This window comes from Rhinolophus hipposideros (genome assembly GCF_964194185.1).
Source record: "Rhinolophus hipposideros genome assembly, chromosome: 9".
NCBI lineage: Eukaryota > Metazoa > Chordata > Mammalia > Chiroptera > Rhinolophidae > Rhinolophus > Rhinolophus hipposideros.
This window is the reverse complement of record NC_138055.1, coordinates 71,227,393-71,248,720: the sequence shown is the minus strand read 5'-3', so window position 1 is coordinate 71,248,720 and position 21,328 is coordinate 71,227,393. Positions and strand designations below refer to the sequence as shown.

Here is a 21,328-nt window from a genome sequence, read left to right as displayed (position 1 = left end):
ACCCCAACCAAAACCAAAAAAAATCCTTTTTCTTTCTTGTTTCTGGAAAAATGAGGTTTTGTAGTTGGTATTTAGAAACAAGTATATCATTGGTTATAAAGTGGAGATTTATTTTTCCCTAGACCTACTCAAAATTCTTTTCTCTTTTTCTTATAAATTATAACTGTATTTCCAGCTGTGTCTTTATAGGTTTCTAGAAATTAAGTATTTTTCATTTAGTATACATGAAATGGAAATTCTCTGTTAAATTAAAATTTGGTCTTTTACAGTAAATTTTAGATTTCTCTTTAATATGTGACTAATACGCAGAGATAATGTTTAACTAATATTAACTATAAGTTCAATTTTCTAGTAACGAGGTATATTTGTTGGAAGAGGAAAATGTTCCTTAATACTTAACATTTGCTTTGTCAGCAAGCATGAAATTAAAGCTTGTTTGCTTTTAAATTATAATCCATGGCTAACTTAGGTTGTTACCGATAATAATGGATAATATAAGTTGAGATCTCATAATACTTACTGTAAACCATTTATTTTGCTCATTTTTATTTTATTTGTTTATATTAAGGGTCCAAAAGGTGAAGCAGTTGGATCCATAACTCAGCCCTTACCTAGCAGTTATTTGATCATCCGAGCTACTTCAGAGTCAGATGGTAAATACAGGTTTCGATGGATTGGATTTGGGTCCTCATTGCTAAGGATTTATTTTATATACCACTGTGTATTTTTCCTTTGGGCAAATCTGTCTTTAGTATGGTATTAACAGCAGAGGTATCGTAATCATAAATTGCTTAGAACACAGTTCTATCATTAACTTGGTAGACAAACGGAAATCGGATAGGAAAGAAGCATTGGGTAATTGAGTGATGAGTTAGCAGCCTGGACTTTTATTCTTCAGGCTCCATTGACATGTTAACACCTTTTGACTTGGTTGGTGTTCTCTATGGTAACTCACTGTTTTATCACTGTAGAGGTATGTTTAATACTATTTATATTTTATCATTAAATATTGACATCTATAAGACATATAAACTGTTTTGCGTTTTTTACATAAGACATTTAAGTACAGACTAAGCTCAGTCAGTTAATACTTAATTCCTGAAGCAAATACAGGAAGAGTAAAACTTATTTATATGAAAGCATGGTAACTGTACAACCTTAATAATCGACAGTGGATTTGTTCCTCACTTTTATATTTTGTAGACTCGCTTAGCCTAACGAATCTTGTAACCTTCCAAGTTTACTTTTACCAGATGATTATTTTTAAAATTAAAAAGGTACAAGCTGTCATTATAAAGTGTTTAACTTGGCTGATATTTCCAACAGATCTTGAAACAAATGATTACAGTTCTAAATTGTAATTAAAAAATCAAAGTTACTAGTGTTTCTACTAACTAATCTGGCAGTTAATGACAGTATTATACAAGCATTTCCTTGACTTAAAATTTTTTAAGCATGTAAGTGGAATGGATGCTAAACCTGAGGGTAGACCTACTATCAATAACAAAACATTATTTTAGACAATTGTTTGTTTATAGTAGAAACATAACCCCTGTAGTATATTTTATGTACCTTGTTTGGTACCTTCAAATTATACTACATGTTAATGTTCTAAGATTTTTTTTCTTTTTTTTAAGTACACTTACTTAGGCGACTTTCTAATTCGTGCTATATTCTATTCACTTACCAGTGGTTTGTATGTGTTTAGTATGTAAAAAGCACTTGTTAAACTCAAAAATTGCATTTAAGAAAAACTTTTACAAGATTTTATGTTCACATTAACTTTTCCAGTACATCTTTCTCAAAGAAATAATGGTATGCTTAAAGGCTAACAGTGTTAAATTAAGATGGATACTAGTTTTTCTAGTTTCTTGAATTATACTCCTTATGAATCTGTGTTCTCCTAGGAAGGTGCTGGATGGATGCTTTGGAGTTGGCTTTGAAATGTTCTAGTCTTCTTAAACGTACAATGATCAGGGAAGGAAAGGAACATGACCTGAGCATTTCATCAGAGAGCACACATGTGACTTTGTATGGCTTATTACGTGCTAACAATCTCCACAGTGGTGACAACTTCCAGTAAGTAGATATTGCCACTAATTTGGTGATTATTTTAGAGACTGTGTTGTTCACTAGGTTAGTAGACAGGCCTAGAATTTTTGTAGTGTTTCTAAGATTGAAACTTGGCTGTCTTCTTCTCATTGTATGTCCAAGCCCTGGTTTAAGATTTGTTTAGTGACTATGGTAAGGTATAGAAAATTATTTCCTTGATTCCAGCCTATGTGACTGGAACTTATTTCCCAAATACAATCGTGCTATCTACCGTGTCTTTGTGCATGGTGTTCCTTCATTAAGAATGATTTCTAGTCCTTGCTCTTTTCTCCTGTGATAAACCTATGTATTCTTCAAGACCAATCTCAAATATTACATCATATGTGAAGACTTTCCTGCCTCATAACCATGAAATGGAACCATGAAATGCCCTTCAATTGCTGTTCTGTAGCTTTTTGTGTTTTTTTTTTTTTTTTTTAATAATGGCACCTGACTTATTCTACCTGGTATTTGTGGAATTCTTCTAGTATATTGTAAGTGTTTCTAGTTGGAATTGTATCTTATTTGTGAATTTAGTCCCTGCAGCATTTATTATAGTTAAAATAAAATACAAAAACATTTTCTCCACAGAAACTAAGAAGTACTTTGTTTGAGATTCAGTGGTTTGTTGAGGTTCATGTCTCTTTTGGTGCTTTGTAGGAAAAACAGTAGACTTCCTTTTTTCCTCCCTTACCCCAGTGCTCAGCTTCTGCTCTATAGCCACTTACGCCTATCAGCATTAGGGTTATTCTCCTCAAAGTAAGACTGCCACTCTCCTTTTCCCCATGTAACTTGAGCTGAACATTTTGGGTTTTTTTCTTATCCTTTTGCTTGACTCTTAACTCTCTTTAAAAACCACTATTACATGAGCTTTTACATCATTTCCTTACAGACCTATAATCTGGAGTTTTAGCTTAATCCCCAATACAAAAGCCTGAATGGGATAGGATTGGGGGGTGGGACACAATTTATGTGGGAATAGATGTTTGTTGGGGCCTCTTCCGACATTTTTCCCTTGAAACTCTTCAGCTGTAAACTGTTCATTGTATTTATTGAATACCAGGTAATTTGTAAATTTGGGGATCTTAAAAATTTATCTGCTTCACATATTTTTTCATTAAAATTTTTGAACCTCTTTTTAGTAGAAGATATCATACATTTCTCTGTATAACTCATCACATTGTGAATAGGGAGATGAATCAGATATGATCCTAAATTTGAATACCTCATAGCAGTTTACTAGCTGTGTGATCCTGGAGAGATGTTTTGTTATGTTTGAAACCTATAAATGCCTGGTAACTATAAATAGTAGGAAGAAACGGACATAAACAACCAAAGGAGAGATGCTTCAGAGTAATATACATATGATCAGGAAAATTTAGAAGTTGAAAACATAGCATCCAGCTAGGCAACCAGGGAGAGGGTCAATATAACAGATTTTTTCAAAAACAGAATCAACATATCAACATGTTTATTTGGCTATGTGACAGAAAAGGAGCAGGGAGCTGATGATGCAGAGGTGAGGGGGTGGGAGCCTGTCTCCTAGACTTGTAGTCTGCTGGGATATAAAGGACAGGAAGTGTGTGAAGTTAAAGAAGGTCACCAAGCTTTAAGCCTGAGTGATTGGGAAGATAATGGTAAAATAAAACAAAGGACCATGTTTGGGAAATAGTAATTTATTAAATATTGTACATGTCGAGGCTGCAGTGGTCCCAGGACAAATAGATGATGTCAGCCAAGCATTTAAAATCAAAACATGGGTGCAAAGCTTATTCCTGCATGCATGGGTTTGGAAATCACATACAAATGATAATGAAGCCTTGAAATTGGGGAGCTTGGCAAAGGAGAGAGAGGATATAGAAAATAAAAAAGGGCCAAGGAAGATGAAAATATCTAAGGACAGGAGGAAGTAAGAGAGATCAGAGAGCTTAAAAAGTAGAACCACGGTTACATGGAACCCAAGCACTAAGACCATTTCAAGGAAAATAATCATCATCAAAATCCAGGGATGCAGAGAAGTCACAGGAGGGGAAGATTAGACAAGGCCGTTGGGTTTGTCAGCTAAGCCATCATTGGTGACCTTTAGGGAACAGATTCATTGGATTTAGGGCCGTGAAAGCCAGATTGTGACTAGTCAAGGAGAGAATAGATGGTAAGAAAGCAGAGACAGCAATTTTTGACTACTTTTTAAAAATGTATGATAGTCATGGGGATGTAAAGTACAGAGAATACAATCAATAATATGGTGACAACTATGTGTAGTGCCAGCTGGTACTAGTTAGGGGCATCTCTTCCTAAATTATATAAATGTCTAACCACTGTGCTATACACCTGAAACTAATACAAAATAATATTGAATGTCAACTATTATTGAAAATTTTGAAAGGGAAGGAAGGGTCGATAATACTGTGTTAGCATGGTACAGTGTCAGATGGCTCCCGGGTTTATCGTGGTGATCACTTCTTTAGCATACGGAATATAATCAATAATGTAATAATTATGTGTAGTGCCAGGCGGGTACTGTTGAATACCTATGATGTGCACCTGAACTTAATATAATATTGTATGTTACCTATATTTTAATAAAATCTTTTTTAAAAAAAGAAATATGACCTCATAAAATTGCATAGGGAGTTTAATTTACAGTATTCTTTGTAAAAATCTATTGTAATGCAGCTATCATAGAAAAAAAAACAAAATAAAAATATGTGGTTGTAAAGGGAAAGAAAGAAAATAATACGTATATAAAAAATGTATTTCTATTAGAAATTCTCTGGTTAAAAATCCATCAAATGAAGATTTTGGAAAAATAGAGACTAACATAGGAATCAAATAGGACGTCTTTGCTCTGTTACCATCTCAGCATTGTTAAAATATCAGCTAGATATAATGGCACTCTGTACTCATTTTTAAAGTACTTTCGTGTTCATCCCTGTAAGTTTTATTATAGCAAATGAAACCCACAGACACTTTCCTAAATAAGAAATTTCTTTTTAAAAAATTGATTCTGACAATGAGTTTGTTCTTTCTAATCTTCCTTTTTGTACATATTATCAACCCTAATCACTTTAGGATTAGTAAAAACAGAGTTGAGTATAGCAGTTTGTCAATTTTAGGCTATAGGTTCATTTTTTTAAGCTGAAATTTCCAGTTCTCCCTGGATTTTTTTTCCTCGAGTTTAAGCCTATTGGTCAAGTATTAAATAATATAATTAGTTATCCTTTACATTTTATTGTCTCATTCTTGAACTTATTTTGAGTGACTTTGGATACCTTTACAGGTGGAAAGTCATAATTCATGTGCATTCACTTCAGAATCTGATGATCATGAGTTGAAGTTTCAGGCCAGAAGTGACAGTGAAGTTGGTTCCAGAGATGATGATCACAAAACGAAGAAAATAAGCAAGAGATAGTGTAAAATTTTGCTTTTGTAAGATTTTAGTCCCAGGTGGTAGAGACAAAGAGTTCAGTGTGTCATCTTTTAACATTTCCCCTTTTTATAAAAAAAAATTTTTTTTTTTAAAGATTTTATTGGGGAAGGGGAACAGGACTTAATTGGGGAACAGTGTGTACGTCCAGGCCTTTTTTCCAAGTGAAGTTGTTGTCCTTTCAATGTTAGTTGTGGAGGGTGCTGTTCAGCTCCAGTTACCGTTTTCTAGTTGCAAGGGGCGCAGCCCACCATCCCTTGTGGGAGTCGAACCGGCAACCTTGTGGTTGAGAGGACACACTCCAACCAACTGAGCCATCCTGGAGCTCAGTGGCAGCTCAGTTCAAGGTGCCGTGTTCAATCTTAGTTGCAGGGGGCGGAGCCCACCATCCCTTGGATTCCAGCAGCCTTTGGAGTCAGGAGCATGGAGCTCTAACCGCTTGAGCCACCGGGCCTGCCCAACATTTCCCCATTTTTTTTACTTCTCTGTGCCATTTACTAATGTGTAAAGTGAGAATAGCTACCTATTTCATAGGGTTATTTTGAGAATTAAATGAATAAAACTATATAAAGCACTAAGAACAGTGCCCAACACATAGTAAATTCTCAATGAATGTTAGATAGCATCTTTATTTGTAAATTAAATATTCTTAACCTCTTTTTATTCTTCCTTCTAATAATTCTTTCCCTTAAGGTTAAATGATAGTGAAATTGAACGACAGCATTTTAAGGACCAAGATATGTATTCTGATAAATCTGATAAAGAAAATGATCAAGAGCATGATGAGTCTGACAATGAGGTGATGGGGAAAAGTGAAGAAAGTGACACCGATACATCAGAAAGGCAAGATGATTCGTATATCGAACCTGAGCCTGTTGAGCCTTTAAAGGAGACAACCTACACTGAACAGAGTCATGAGGAACTTGGAGAGGTAAAAGTCTGTGATTTTCAAAGATTTAGGTTTTCTAATTCTTGGGAATTTTTAAATGTAATTGAATATATTACTTGTTTGACCTGTTACTTATTTTTCCTAAAAGAGAATATTTCTATGATACCTATTGTATTTCAAAAGTTGCATACATATGAAATATGATTTTTAAACAGCTAAAAATACATAGTGCTCATACAAATAGGACTCTATTCTGTTAAATTTAAAGTTCACATTTTCTTCAGGTTTGCTTTTAAAATAGGATACTGTTCAATGTCATTGCCTGGTACAAAGTAAACTGCAAGGGAACATGAGTTTGTAATTTTGTTATTGCTTGTGCATAGAAGTAAAGGTGATAATATAATGGCGTATAATATTTTTGTAATGGATTCTTTGCACATATCATTCACTTTGATATCTCTTGCAACTACCTTTTACATAACTTTTATAGCTATAGACTTTATTTATTACTGATTGGGTTATTTCCACATTTTAAGGATGCTTGGAATAGTCAAATAGAGAATTCTGGTTTTCAACATTAGCTTGCATCTGTGTATCTGAAATAAATATAATATTTCAGTATTTTTCATTAATTGCTGAAGGCAGGTGAGGCTTCTCAAACAGAAACTGTGTCTGAAGAAAACAAAAGCCTTATCTGGACACTGCTGAAACAAGTTCGTCCTGGCATGGACCTGTCCAGGGTGGTTCTGCCTACATTTATCTTGGAACCTCGTTCTTTCCTGGATAAACTTTCAGATTATTACTATCATGCAGATTTCCTATCTGAGTAAGTAGATTCTCATTTCTTAAAATAGAAGGTACTTCATGGTTTTCTAGATTTTTTTTCCTAGAGTACTATTTAATGGTCATGCCTTACCAAAATCGGGCCCTCCTGAGCTATCCCTCTCTCTCCTCCACAACTCCTGCAGTTGACCTTAATAAGAAGCATATTTAATACTTTGGTATAATGTTTTCACTTATGAAGTTGAACTAAGATCACAAGCTTGAGGAAGACGGGAATTTTACCCCTCACCCGACAGCACTGCTGTCACAGGCTCCCTGACTGTTTCCTGACCTAACACAGGGACAGGTGGTTGGCATTGTTTGTTCTCCCATCTCAGCCCTTGTTCAGGTCCCATCCCGGGCTTGTGCTTTTGTTTATACTTATCCTCTCTGCATGCTTGTGAGGCACATGCAGCTTACCAGAACCAGAATGCCCTGCCACGTGCTGGCTCTCGGCATAAATCCCCACTTTCATCTTTCTTCCTGCCAGCTGATCCTGGGTACAGTTCGGAAAAAGGCAGGCACAAAGGAGGTAGAGGAAGAACTAACTGTCCACCTCTGTCCTAACAGGTGCTTGGAGAACCAATAAAAGGCAGCAACTTTGTGCATGCTTTTCCAAGTTTCACCTGCCATCCCCATTTTAGCAGCTGTGGTGTTTCAAGGCACTGTTTTCTAAGACACTACATTTTGACCCTATGACCTGATTTTCAGATTCTGCATCAATATCTGTATTCTGAATACAGATAATAAACTGAATATCTGTATTCAGTTTATTAGTCTATCAGTTACATTAATGAACATTGCAAAAAAAATCATAACCTGAGTCAAAAGACTATTGATAAACTGTGGGAGATTTTTGCAAATTAAATCATATACAAAGTGTTAATCTTCCTGAAATAAAAAGAACTCTTAGAAAGTGAATGAAAATGATCAAAAATCTAATAGAAAAAGGAGGATAAGACCAGTTTAACATTGAAAAAATAGAAACAGTCCTTAGACATGTAAACATCACAAAAAATAAGAAAAATACAGGTTCAAACTACAGTAAGATACTGTTTTTCACCCATCACATTAACCAAAAGTCCAAAAACTTTTATACCCCAGTTCGGCCTATGTCTTATTATAGCTCTTTCTTTTATCTGTCTAGAAATTCATTTCTTTCAGAGTGTATGCATCACAGTAAGATCTTCTTAAGATATGCCCACTTTCCCAAATTGAAAAGATGCACTTTTCTGGGAACACACACTATTTTATTGCCAAGGCTGTGTGTAACAGGCACTCATACTCTGCTGCTGGACGATACAAACTACCACAGCACTTTAGGAAAGAATCTGGCAGTATTTCCAGAATTACAGATGCATTCAATCCTTTGATCCAGTAATCCTGCTTCTGGGAATAATCCCTCCAGACATAGTTCCACATATACAGAATGACATATACAAGGTTGTTGCAGCAGGGTTTGTTATAGTATAAAATTAGATAACTCAAGTATCCAGCCCCAGCTGTCTGGTTAAATTATGTATGGTGTACCCACACGTAGGAAGAACTCTGTAAACTGATATGCAGGGACACTCAGGAGTATATGTGTGTGTGAACCAAGCCAGGCACAGAAGAATGTGTATAGTTTGCTACCTTCTTTTTAAAGAAAGACTACACATTTATATTCTTTATGCATAAAGAAAATTGTTTATTAAAAAAAGGAAGCTAAAAAATATTGCCTATAGAACATAACAGTATGGAGAGATGGGGCAATACAGGACATGTGTACTTTTTTATTGCTTTGTACTTTTTATATTGCTCTGAATTTTTGACTATGTAGTCTATATATGTGTAAAATTTAAAATAAAATATCATAGTAAGAGAATTTAAACCAGAGAGGAAGGGAACAGTCAGAGGGTGCTATTCCCGAAATGTGCAGCCTTCCAACTTGGCATAGTTGTCAGTAAGCCTAGGCCTAGCCTCCTCCATCTTACACGTCATCTTCAGAATTCACCGCACTGGACCATCAGACATGCTTGAAGAGTGTAATAGTTAAATTGTATAATAAAATAGATAAATAATCAATAAACAGATTAACTAACTTTGCAGTAGAATTCATTTCTGATACACAATCAGTGTTTTACCATGTTTATGTCAACAGCAAAAGGGCAAAGAGGCAGCTGAGTCATGGCTTCTAAAAATTTCTTCTTTAAAATGAAAATTATTCTTTGATTACTCATTATGTTGGTAGTTTGTTCACTCTGGAAAATCATTTGGTAGCACATAGGGGAGGTTAAAGGCTAAAAATGTGTTAAAACCTTTTGATTGGTTTAAATTCTTTTAAAACTTCCATATTTGTGGTTTGAAACATCTGTGTTGTGTACAAGGGGCAGAAAAGGCATAGAGTCCTATACACTTAGGGAGGCAGTCTGTGCAGGAGAGGCTAACGTGATCCTGGTGTGCTCCCTCCATGTGCTACAGCACTCACCAGTTACCATTCATCTCCTGTAATGAACAACCAAGACGAGACTAAGTCAAGTGCACATGGTCCTTCTCTCTCTGACATGCAGGCTGAAGACCTCTAACAAAGTTGTTCATGAGCCTCTCGGCCACTGCCCCTTATTGCAAATGCTAGGCATCAACCAGTGCATGAATCTCAAAATTTGTTTATTTTTTTCAATCTCAATTTCTCAGAGAACCCCTAGCAACATCTAGGTTTCTCCAGAACCCCAGTCATGCATTAAATCTTAGTTCATAGAGTTTTCAAAAACTGCTTGAGCAAAGACCTGGGCAGCACATCAAAGAATAGGAAAAATGGGGAGAAAAGTAACCAGATTTTGAAAAATGGTTCTTACAACCTGATTCATGTGGTTGTTTTTGCCATCTACTTTAAAGATGTTTCCCAATCATATCTCGTATTCAGTTGTTGACTTGATAGATATGAGGAAGAATTTGTGATAGATTCTATAAAGTTTTTGTGTTTACCATTTTGTTTTTTAGGGCTGCTCTTGAAGAAAATCCTTATTTTCGTTTGAAGAAAGTAGTGAAATGGTATTTGTCAGGATTCTATAAAAAGCCAAAGGTAATTTTTATATTTTACTTTCTTTAGCCTTATATGAGTTCTGTATTTTTATGTTATATTTATTTATTAATAATTGCATTTGCACAGTACTTTTGAATTAGCAAAACGGCAAAATACTTGATAATTTAGACCTGTATTATGATTAAAGTCATTTAACTTTATTTCATGTCACTACTGTGAAATTTTATAAGGATAAGCTCCCAGGTAAATACAGCTCAACCCATTTTGACTGGTTTGAACTATTTTGAATCTTCCACATTTGTAATTTGAAACTTGTGTTTTTCACTAGGGACTGAAGAAACCTTATAATCCTATACTTGGTGAGACTTTCCGTTGTTTGTGGATTCATCCCAGAACAAACAGCAAAACTTTTTATATTGCTGAACAGGTATTAGAAATGCGTGTTACTGAAACAAAACTGAACCAGAAGTTATTGGGATATTTTCATAGAAAATATTAACTCAATGTTGATTAACCTTTATTTGTGAACATTTGGTAAGCATTTTGCCTTTTAGTACTGAGTACTACTGAATGCTGTCCTCATGAGGATTCCTATTAAAGTCATGGAATCCTGTGACCGTGCCCCCACCCCACCTTTTTTGCCAAAGTTCTTCAGCGTTTCCCCAGTTACTAAATCAAATTTACATCCATTTGTCTGGTATCCAAGGTCCTCCATATCTTTTAAATTTACCTCCAATTACATGTCTTTCTGAGCCTTCCACTGCAGTTAAACCTGTGCATTCACAGTTAGGTGACCAGATACTGAGCTTCTTTGCCTCAGTATGTTTAAATTTAATTCTCCCACCCCAGTGTTTCTTCTCAGCAATTCTTCATTTAAACAAACCCTGACCTGCTTATTTTTCATGATCCAGATGACTAGTGATGTTTTTCTTCTGAAACTTCTGTATTATTTTTTGTGATTACCTATTAAGCTGTTATTTTAACACTTGTATTAACTTTTTACAGAACACTTATTTCCGCAATTGAATTGTTAGCCCTTTGAAGGTATACCCTCCTCATAATACATCTCTTTTTATTGTACACGTAGTAGGCAGTCATGAAATATTTCTTAGTTTTAATATTTCATTAATTTAAACTTTCATACATCTGTATTCATGATTATTAATCTTCCCCCACCCTCATCCTAACAAACCTGAAGAATATCACATTATCTCTCCATAACAGTGGATCCTTATTATAATAATTCTCGCTGGGAGTGTAAGGAGGATGAGTAGACCATGAGGCATTTGAAAAACCTTCCTTTTCTCTACAGATTTAAATATCCTTCTCAGATGCAAACCACTTATTTGTATTATTTTTTCAATTAATGATTATAACACCTTGCATTTTACTTTGTTACAATGCTTCACTAAATTGAGATGCTTGAGGAAGAGTGTAATTTTAGCTTTGTGTCATTTCAGAAAACACAAGATGTATTTATATTTATAATGTTCGATTATTAAAATAACATGTTTGTCAAAGCTTTTATTAGTTTCCTACAACCTAGTCAGTAATCTATATGAAGAATAGCCACTGTGTTAGTTATATTTATAACAAAGTACTGCCAAAACAGAATTGCTTAAAACAACCTTTATTATCATACAATGAGGTTCAGGAATCTGGAAGCTCCTTAGCTGGGTGGTTCTGGCACAGGATGTCTCAGGAGGTTGTGGTCAAGATGTCAGACAGTTTTGCAATCCTCTGAAGGCTTAACTGGGCTGGAAGATTCTACTTCCAAGCTGTTTGACAATAGGACTTAGTTTCTCACCACTTGGGCCTCTGTATAGGGTTGTTCACAATGTGGAAGCTGGCTTCTTAGAGCTAATAATGTGGGAGGGAGGGAAGGAGAGAGGGAGGGAGGGAGGGAGGGAGGGAGGCAGGCAGGCTGAGACTGCATTATAACCTAATTTCAGAAGTGACATACTATCACTTCCACATAAACCGGATTTGATACAGTGTAAGAGGAGCTGAGCTCATGGTGTGAATGCCAGAAGGTGAGCTTCCTGAGGAGACGTCTTGGAGGCTGATTACTACAATCATCAATATTTGATTTTACTACTTACCAAATGTTTCTTCTTATCCATCAATAGAGTATATTTTTAAGAAGTGAACTTTTGATAATAGCACAATGATATGCTAATTATATTCTATGTTTTTTCTTTTGTTTAATAGGTGTCTCATCACCCACCAATATCTGCCTTTTATGTTAGTAACCGAAAGGATGGATTTTGCCTTAGTGGTAGTATCCTGGCTAAGTCCAAGTTCTATGGTGAGTTTCCCCTCGTCTCAGTTGGCTCCCTTTTCTGGGAGGAAGTATTTTCTAGTGAGTTTTTATTTAGACGGTGTCTTTGGCTGTTTTCAGTAAGGAATTTGTATGTCATTTTAAGTATCATTTTTACATGGATGATAGCCTTTTATAGTGTCTTTACCCATTTATAAATAACACACCATTAAAAGGTTTTGTTAAGTACAAGGGGATATAGAGAAATATGGTTACAGTAGGAAACTTAATCTAAAAACTATGACAATCCAAACAAATGGCCAAAGTTATACACCAGTAGAAAACATATCATCTTAAATGCTTTTATTTGGATTTTAAAATTAAATTTTAAATAGAGAAAAATCAAATTAAATTACAATTGAAGAATTTTAATCTTGGGAGAAAAAATAATTACGGTAAAATAGGAAAAATAAGTCAACAGAAATCTAAGGTTTGGTTACCTCAGAGGGCAGAGAACCATAGATAAATCTGTGACAGGAAAATCTGATAGTTTTTGATCCAGGAACGTGATGTATGCCTTTATTGTTTTTCAAGGTGTCTTTTATTTCCCTTAATGTTAATTTTGTTTGGGTTTTATTTTTGTTTTTGTATTTTTTTAGCCTAGTTTCATGTTTTGTCTGTTTCAGAGTGTGATTGTTTTCTTCTGAAGGTTACATATGTTTAGGTTATTCCCTCCCTACTACACCTTCCATCCCTCCACACTCTAACTATAGTGTAAATGGCTTAAGACCATGGAGAACACTAGCAACCACCTTACCCTAATTGATATTTCTAGAACTTTACAGTGGACAATTGCAGAATATACATTATTTTCAGATATACGTATGGTGTTTTCACTGGTATAGAGTATGTGTTTGACCATAAAACAACTCTCCATAAATTTCAAAAGACTGAAAATCATAGAGTATATTGTTCTGCAACCTCAATGAAATAGAATTAAAAATAAACATAAGATATCAAGATAAATTCCAAATATTTGGAAATTAAACATCACACTTCTAAGTAATTCATAGGCCAAAGTAGAAATCACAAGACAAATTAGAAAATATTTTAAACTAAATGATAATGAAAATATAACATCAAAAGTTGTGGCATGCAGCAAAAGCAGTGCTTAGAGGAAATTTATGATTTTAAATTAGAAAAGGAGAAAGATGTAAATCAGTGATCTGACTTTATACCCTATGAAATTAGAAAAAGAGCTAAATAAATTCAAAGAAAATAAAAGAAAGTAAATAATAAAGAGCAGATATCAGTATAGAAAGGGGACAAACGATACAGAAAATCATAGAATCCAGGAGTTGATTATAGACTGATGAAGAGAATACACATCTGGAATAGGTATCATTACTGATCCTACAGACCCTGAGAGGATGATGAGGAAATATTATAGACTATTTTATGCCAATAAATTTGACAGCTTAAATTGTAATGGGCAAATCGCTTGAAAAACACAAATTGCCAAAACTGACCCAAAAAGAAATACAAAAATAGGCTTACATCAGTGAAAGAAATTGAGTTACTAATTAAAAATTTTCCTTCAAAGATATACTCCAGGCCCAGATGTCTTGAGATCTTCTAAACATTTAAGAAAGAAGTAATACCAATTTTATACAACTTCTTACAGAAAATAGAAAAGGAGGATACACTTCTCAACTTATTTTATAAGGCCAGCATTACCCTAAGCCCAAAAACCAGACATTACAAGAAAACAGCAAATCAATCTCTCTTGAAGAAAAATCTTTAACAAATTAGTAACAAATCAATATATATAAAGGGTAATACACATAAAAGGATATATTAAAAGTGTAAGTATCATGATCATTATATTAAAAGGACAATATATCATGATCAAGTGGGGTTTATCTCAGGAATATAGGGCTGGTATATCATCTGAAAATCAACCAATGTGTAATTTATATTAATAGAATGAAAGAAAACTGTATCATTTTAAGAGATGTGGAAGAAGGATTTTACAAAATTCAACACCCATTCACAATAAAAGCTCTTGACAAATTAGGACTAGATTAAAGGTATTTATGAAAAATATATAGTCAACTTCATACTCCTAAGGTGGAAATTGAATAATTTTTCCTAAAGTCAGGAGCAAGGCAAGAATGTTCATTCCCACTACTTCTGTATTAAATTGTATTAGAGGTCCTAGCCAGTGCAGTAAGCAAGTTAAAAAGCAGATTAGCAAGAAGTTAAACCATATACATACCGAATTTATGTAGAAAAATTTTTTAAAATATGCCAAAAAACTACTAGAACTAGTAAGTAAATTTAGTAAGGTTGCCAGATTCAAGGTCAAAATACAAAAATCAATTTTATTTCTATATGCTAGACATGAACACTTGCAGAGTGAAATTTTAAAAAATAACTTTGATTCTAATAGTGTCTGGAAAATAAAATATTTAGCAATAAATTTAATGAACAATATGTGAGTACACTGAAAACTACAAAACGTTGAGGAAAATTAAAGAAGACCAATGGAAAACTACACTATGTCCATATATTAGATTTCTTAATATTGTTAAAATAGTCTGAAATGTGAACACAACAGGATGTATGAATCTAAAACACATTTTGCTAGGTGAAAGAAGTCAAACACTAACTACATATTTTATGATGCCATCTATACAAAGCTCTAGAATAGGTACAACTACAGTGATTGAAACCAGATCAGTGGTTTCCTGGGGCCGGGGGAGAGCATTGACTTCCAAGGAGTGAAAAGAAACTTTTTGGGATGATGGGAAATTTTGCATCTTGAATGTGGTGGTGGTAGTTACATGACTATATACAATTGCCAAGACTATCAAAATACACACCTAAAATAGGTCACTTATATGTAAATTATACTTCAATAAAACTGGTGATGGGGGAATGAAAAGTACTCATGGGAGAAAAACTAGAAGAAAATACCATGAAATTTTTATCATTGATTGCCTGGGTAATAGGTTATGCATATTTTTATTTGTCTAAAGTATCTATAGTATTATATTAGTTATAAGTACCTAAAGCTTGGGCCTTAACTAAGTAATGTGACTGATGGTGGATAAGAAAGAATGTTTTTATTCAAAAATGAGCAAATTAAGCTATACAGTGAAACTGTCAGTGTTTTATTGCATGCACTACATGTTTAAGATTTTTCTTGAGAGCCTCATATAAAATAACATAATAATGTAACTATACTTTTAAAAGTACTCATAAGAATGGGAATATGGATCAAATGTGTTTTGGATATAAAATAACAAACACATGTTTCGGCACATTAAGACAGACATTTTTAAGACATTCCACTTTAGATAATGTGGTAGGTGTCCTAAATATATGCGTACCTTTCTTGTTTTGAATTGTTGAATTCGTTTTGTAAAATTTAGCGAACTATTTATTTTAGGAAACTCATTATCTGCAATATTAGACGGAGAAGCACGGTTGACTTTCTTGAATAGAGGTGAAGATTATGTAATGACAATGCCATATGCCCATTGTAAAGGTAAATGTTTTTCATACTTGAGTTAGATATTTCTTAAACCTTTTAAATAAATGAATACTCGAATGTGGCTGTAAATTGTTATGTTTTGAGAATGATAGGAGTCAGCCTTTTGATTGACAGTGTCCTTGGTTTACAGATATCTACATCATTGCTATCATCTGCTGAATATTTCTGTGGTGAATTAATTGAGCAACAATGGACTTTTTGTGACGCGTACTTTAGTTGAAAGAGGCAGATTATAATAATGGAATTTAATTTGCCTTAAGGGCAAGTTTTAAAATTTGATGAAACTGCCTATTATTTCAGAATCCTTAAAAGTGATTTTTATCTTCTTGCACCAACACCCTTGTTAAATTTCTAATTTACTGCTTTTTATTGTGCCAAGTTCTTTAAAAATTTTTTTCATCCTCATTTGGCAACTTCTTAAAATTTAATGTATTATGCTTTTTTTATCCCTATTATTTAGGATATAGGTAAAGGTATGAAATAATAACTATCGTTTACAACAGTCCAGGCTTCCCAACTATTCTGTATGCTTTACAATTTATAAACCCAGTCATTCCAGCAGCCCTGTCCAGTCGGCAATAGTAGCCGTCTTTTATGGAAAAGGAAAAGGAGGTACGATGGGGTTAATATGCCCCATGTGGCACCGCTAGGATGTGGCAGCTCCAAGATCTCCGCCATCTGCACTGCCGTGCTGTAGAGCATCAGCTGAAACACTCAGGCTGCTCATTGTCTGTACCTTCCTTTCCAACCCATTTCTTAAAAACAACTTTTTTGGTAATCATCCTTTATTTTAGGAACAGATTCATGAAAACAGAAATATCGTATGACCTCATTTCACAGATGAAAACACTGGGGTTAAGAATCTTATCCAAGGCTAAACCAGCTAGTCAGTGAGAATGCTGAGACTAGTCTCCCGGCTCGTTGACTCCTATTTACTGTATCATGAACCTACCTACGTAGTATGGAATACAAGAGTGGCCAACTTGGGGCTTGAGGCTAGATAATCTTAGAGCTTCACATGTGGTTCTGGAAATAAGCATGATGTTAAATACCTGAAATTAGGAATTGAATTAATAAGAAATATATTTTAAAGTTTTATATCACTTGAAGTAAATAAAATATTTCATGTAGATACCCAGTACCATACCCAACTATCAACAGGGGAAATTTTTTTCATAACATTGTTTTTATTGCATGGAAAAGAAGAAGCGATTATAACCCCTTATAAATGAGCATAGGAAATGATTATTTTCTACCCTGTGTATTTTCTAGAATGTGTTCCCCAAGTCACTAGTCTCACAAATTGTTTTACAAAATAAGAGTTCCATAGCCAAATAAATATGAAAAAGATTACATAGTTTTTCCCCAAGAAATTAACATTGTGTATTTGTATATTAAGACTGTCTTAACAGCTTATTCCAATGACAGATATGCACCATTTTTGTTAAACTTTGTTAAACTCAGAATTTCCCCAGCTTTTAGTTACAGAACCTATTTTGGGGTATTTTTGTTTGTCTTATACAGTTGATTCTTCTTATTTGCAGTAGTTCTGTTCTATAAATTAACTACGAACACCGAATGAAATAATACTGAACCACTGCTCCTAAGGGAAACACTTCTGTGAGCCTCTTGTCTCATTTTTATCAACCAATCAATACATAACTTTGTTTCTGTTTAAAGACACTTTATTTAATATATGTTGTTGACTCATTAAAATTGAACTAACAGCCCGCAGTACTATATATGCATGTCAGAACCAAGCTTTCAGGCACATATTTTCTCCGTAAGGTACATCACAACCTTCTGTGCTTAGGAAACTAGACAGCATGTCAGTACTACATTTGGGGCCATTTTAAACAGTAAAGTTTAAACTTTTGAACAAAAGTTTGAACAAAATGAACAAAAAGCACAAAACTGGCACTAATTATACTGCAAAAAAGACACCTGTTTCCCTACCACCTGAGAGCTGAAACAAAAAAGCCGAGTGTCGCCCTGTTCCACCGCAGCTGGGAATGTACACATTGAACAACTCAAAATTTTTGCCACTCTGCCCATGTCCATGATTGACTGCAGAAGTGCTGCAGGTATTGGTTTAGGGATTACTAATATATTTTAGTGAGTAGGTGAATTTGCAAATATGGAATCTGCAGATAATGTGGATCAACTCTTTTATCTATTTAAATCCTACGGAACCAACTTTATGTGTTTAATTACAGATTGTTATTGAGTGGGACAGAATACCTTTTCCTTATTAATTTCTCCTAGAACAAATTTAAAGAATCTTGTTATTAACCATTGTCTCTGTCTCTTCAGCCTTTTATCAAAGTTGTGTTTTCCTTTAGGAATTCTTTATGGCACAATGACGCTGGAGCTTGGTGGAACAGTCAATATTACATGTCAAAAAACTGGATACAGTGCAATACTTGAATTCAAACTAAAGGTTAGTAGAGAATAACAGGAGGTATCACCTAATAGGAATTATCACCCAACAAAGAGTACAGGTTAGTTCCTAATTAAAGACTAAAGATAAGAACACAGAATTCATGAAAGGGCACCTTGGAAGCTCCAAATCAACACAAAGCCATCATTTTTTTATTTTTTATTTTAATTAATAAAATGGTTAGTGTTATATAGGAGATGAGATTTTAAAAGTGAATGGATAGAAATTTTTCAATAAATTAAAGCATTGCTTTACAAAATACCAGAAAGTATGTATCAGCTTGAGCTGTATCTGTGTGCATTCTGACAGAGTTGTGTTCGTTACTGTTTCTACCTCACAATTTACTCTCAAATTCACAAGCTTAAACACAAGCATGTTCCGATCTTTAAGGGTTCTGTGGGTCAGGCATTTGGACAGGGCACATGAAGATGACTTGTCTCTGCTCTGTAGTGTCTGGGGCCTCGGGAACACTTGCAGGCTACGAGTGACAGAAGGCTCATTAGTTACAAGCCTCATGCCTCGCTGGGGTGACTGAGAATGCCCACGTACGCGGCCTTTCCACGGAGCTTGGCTTCCTCACAGCGTGGTGGCTTACTTGGCAGCTCAGGGTTCCTAGTGCGAGTGTCCTTGTGAGCAAGGTGAACGCTGCATCCCTGTCCAGGACCTAACCTCAAAAATCAAATTATATTACTTCCACCATCGTCTAGTAGTTGACAAGTTATAAACCCATCCACATTCAAGGCGGAAGGCATGTAGGCCTCACTTCTCAGTGACTGGGAGGATGGCAAGGTCTCACTGGGGAAAAGCATGTGGGCTAGAGGGGGAAGAGTAAGTATGCTTAAGACCATCTTCGGAAAATAACGTCTGGCTTAGAGTGAAAGGGCAATTTAAGACCTTTTCACAGTGGTTGGTGTAAGACCGTACATTGTGTTCAGATAAAAATACTTCTATTAATATGAACTGTTTAATATTCATTAATAGCTCCTATGTTGATAACCAGCTTATCAGCAAGTTTTCTCTAATAAGTATTTTCTCTTTTAAGTATTATTAGATACAGTACCCTTTGTTTGCTTTTTTTTTTCGTTTTAGCAAATTTTTGTTTGTATGGCTGAGTATTGTTTTACTGTTTTATTTTGAAGGAAGGGGTGTTATTTCTTTCAATAGATGAGTTAAATCCCTTAAGTTTACCGAGGTGTTATTGCTTCATATATTGCAACACTGACAGAGTACAGTCTTAAATCAGAGCACAGGATTTGAGTCAGTTATGTCAGTGTGATCTTTCTCAATATGTTTATCTGGACTTCACATTTAGTGCTTTTTAACCTCCTTTTCCACAGCAACAAATTCACATTTCTTTTTATTGAACATTTCTGACTAAAATTTGAGTCAGTATTTCACCATTTGTGCCTTCAACAGCACTGTAACTATACAGTTACTTTTTCTGTTGTTTTTTTTGTTTACATTGTATGTAAATACAAATTAAAAGCAAAATGTTTCTTTAATGTTTTCTCTTTTAAAAGCCATTTCTAGGTAGCAGTGACTATGTTAATCAAATATCAGGGAAACTTAAGCTGGGAAAAGAAGTCCTAGCTACTTTGGAAGGCCATTGGGTAAGTATTTTTTATTTTCGCTTAACAAAAGAATTTTACTCTGTGAAAAAATAATCACATTTTATAAACTCACTTATTCCATTGATAAAAGCATCACTATTTAACATAAGCTTCAGCTTAACAAATATTTTGGTGTTGATCTATTATCAGTAATACTTAGTTTTATGTGATATTTTACCTTTCCAAAATTTTAAATCAACAAAACCAGCTAACACTTATATATCAGTTACTATGTACTGCATTATTTAAAAGTGTTCCTTATATTAACTCATTTAATATTTAATAATCCTCTAAGGTGGGCCTGTTATTGTTCCCATTTTACAGAGGACACTACTAAGGCATGGAAAGTTTAAATAATTTGCTCAAAGTAAGTGATGGAGTGAGAATTCTAGCCCAGGTACTTTGCCTCCAGGGCTGTGCTTTTATGAACAGCAGTATACTGCCTCTCACTTAGAACGAAGGGCCATTTCCAACTAGAGTTATGTTTCCTTTTGAGGAACATGGAAATTATATAGTGGTAAATGAAAGCAATGGCTTTTATTCTCTGCTAACCTAAATTTACACTATGTAATTTTGTTAAGACAAGCTTAAATGAATAAAAAGGATTATATCATGTTACTGCCTAAATGCACTCTCACTGTGAACACTGTATACTATTTTCTGCATTATAATAAGCAGAAAATGATAAGAAATAGAAGAGAATGAAACGAAACGCCCTAGGAACTCAACTAAGAGGCCATATACGCTTTGTAATTTTTAAAATTCTATCTGAATATCGTTCAGAAAAAATATAAAAGTCTGTGTTTTTTTTTAATGGAATTTCTAAGATTGTGCTCAAATTTTTAACACTAAGAAAGGCTCTGTCAGGTTTTTCTACATAGATTGTGTATATCTCATTATGGTTGCATAATGACTGGTCCAGTGGCAGCTCAGAGATGGTTGTTGAGACTTTACATGTAATGGTTTGAAATTTGCTTTTTAAAGTAAAACTTGTGAAATCTCATGATTTCCTGTGTATTCAATCAACTTTTAAAATGACTAGTATTAACTATTTATTTTAATGTTTTTATTAAAATGACAAGAGATTTGGGGCTTTTGGAAAAGTGCTAGTTATATGTGTTTTAAAAATGTGTTTAACTGTGGGATTAAGTATCAAGAAGAAAGTATCACTACAAGGCTATATAATCCTCTTCAATAATTTTTAAATA

The 21,328-nt window shown here is 34.3% G+C and overlaps 1 protein-coding gene across 6 annotated transcripts in view; it reads left to right on the top strand.

Annotated features, from left to right (window-relative positions):
- Window positions 1-21,328, top strand: part of OSBPL8 (oxysterol binding protein like 8) — a 152,624-nt gene that overhangs the window by 115,435 nt on the left and 15,861 nt on the right. For all 6 annotated transcript variants that reach the window (XM_081060110.1, XM_081060108.1, XM_081060106.1 and 3 more), the window contains 10 exons: window positions 569-653; window positions 1,908-2,079; window positions 6,212-6,449; window positions 7,049-7,233; window positions 10,209-10,290; window positions 10,580-10,678; window positions 12,463-12,559; window positions 15,966-16,064; window positions 18,413-18,510; window positions 20,031-20,120. In XM_081060110.1, coding sequence (XP_080916236.1) covers window positions 569-653; window positions 1,908-2,079; window positions 6,212-6,449; window positions 7,049-7,233; window positions 10,209-10,290; window positions 10,580-10,678; window positions 12,463-12,559; window positions 15,966-16,064; window positions 18,413-18,510; window positions 20,031-20,120 — 1,245 coding nt within the window. The remainder of the gene's footprint in view (window positions 1-568; window positions 654-1,907; window positions 2,080-6,211; window positions 6,450-7,048; window positions 7,234-10,208; window positions 10,291-10,579; window positions 10,679-12,462; window positions 12,560-15,965; window positions 16,065-18,412; window positions 18,511-20,030; window positions 20,121-21,328) is intronic.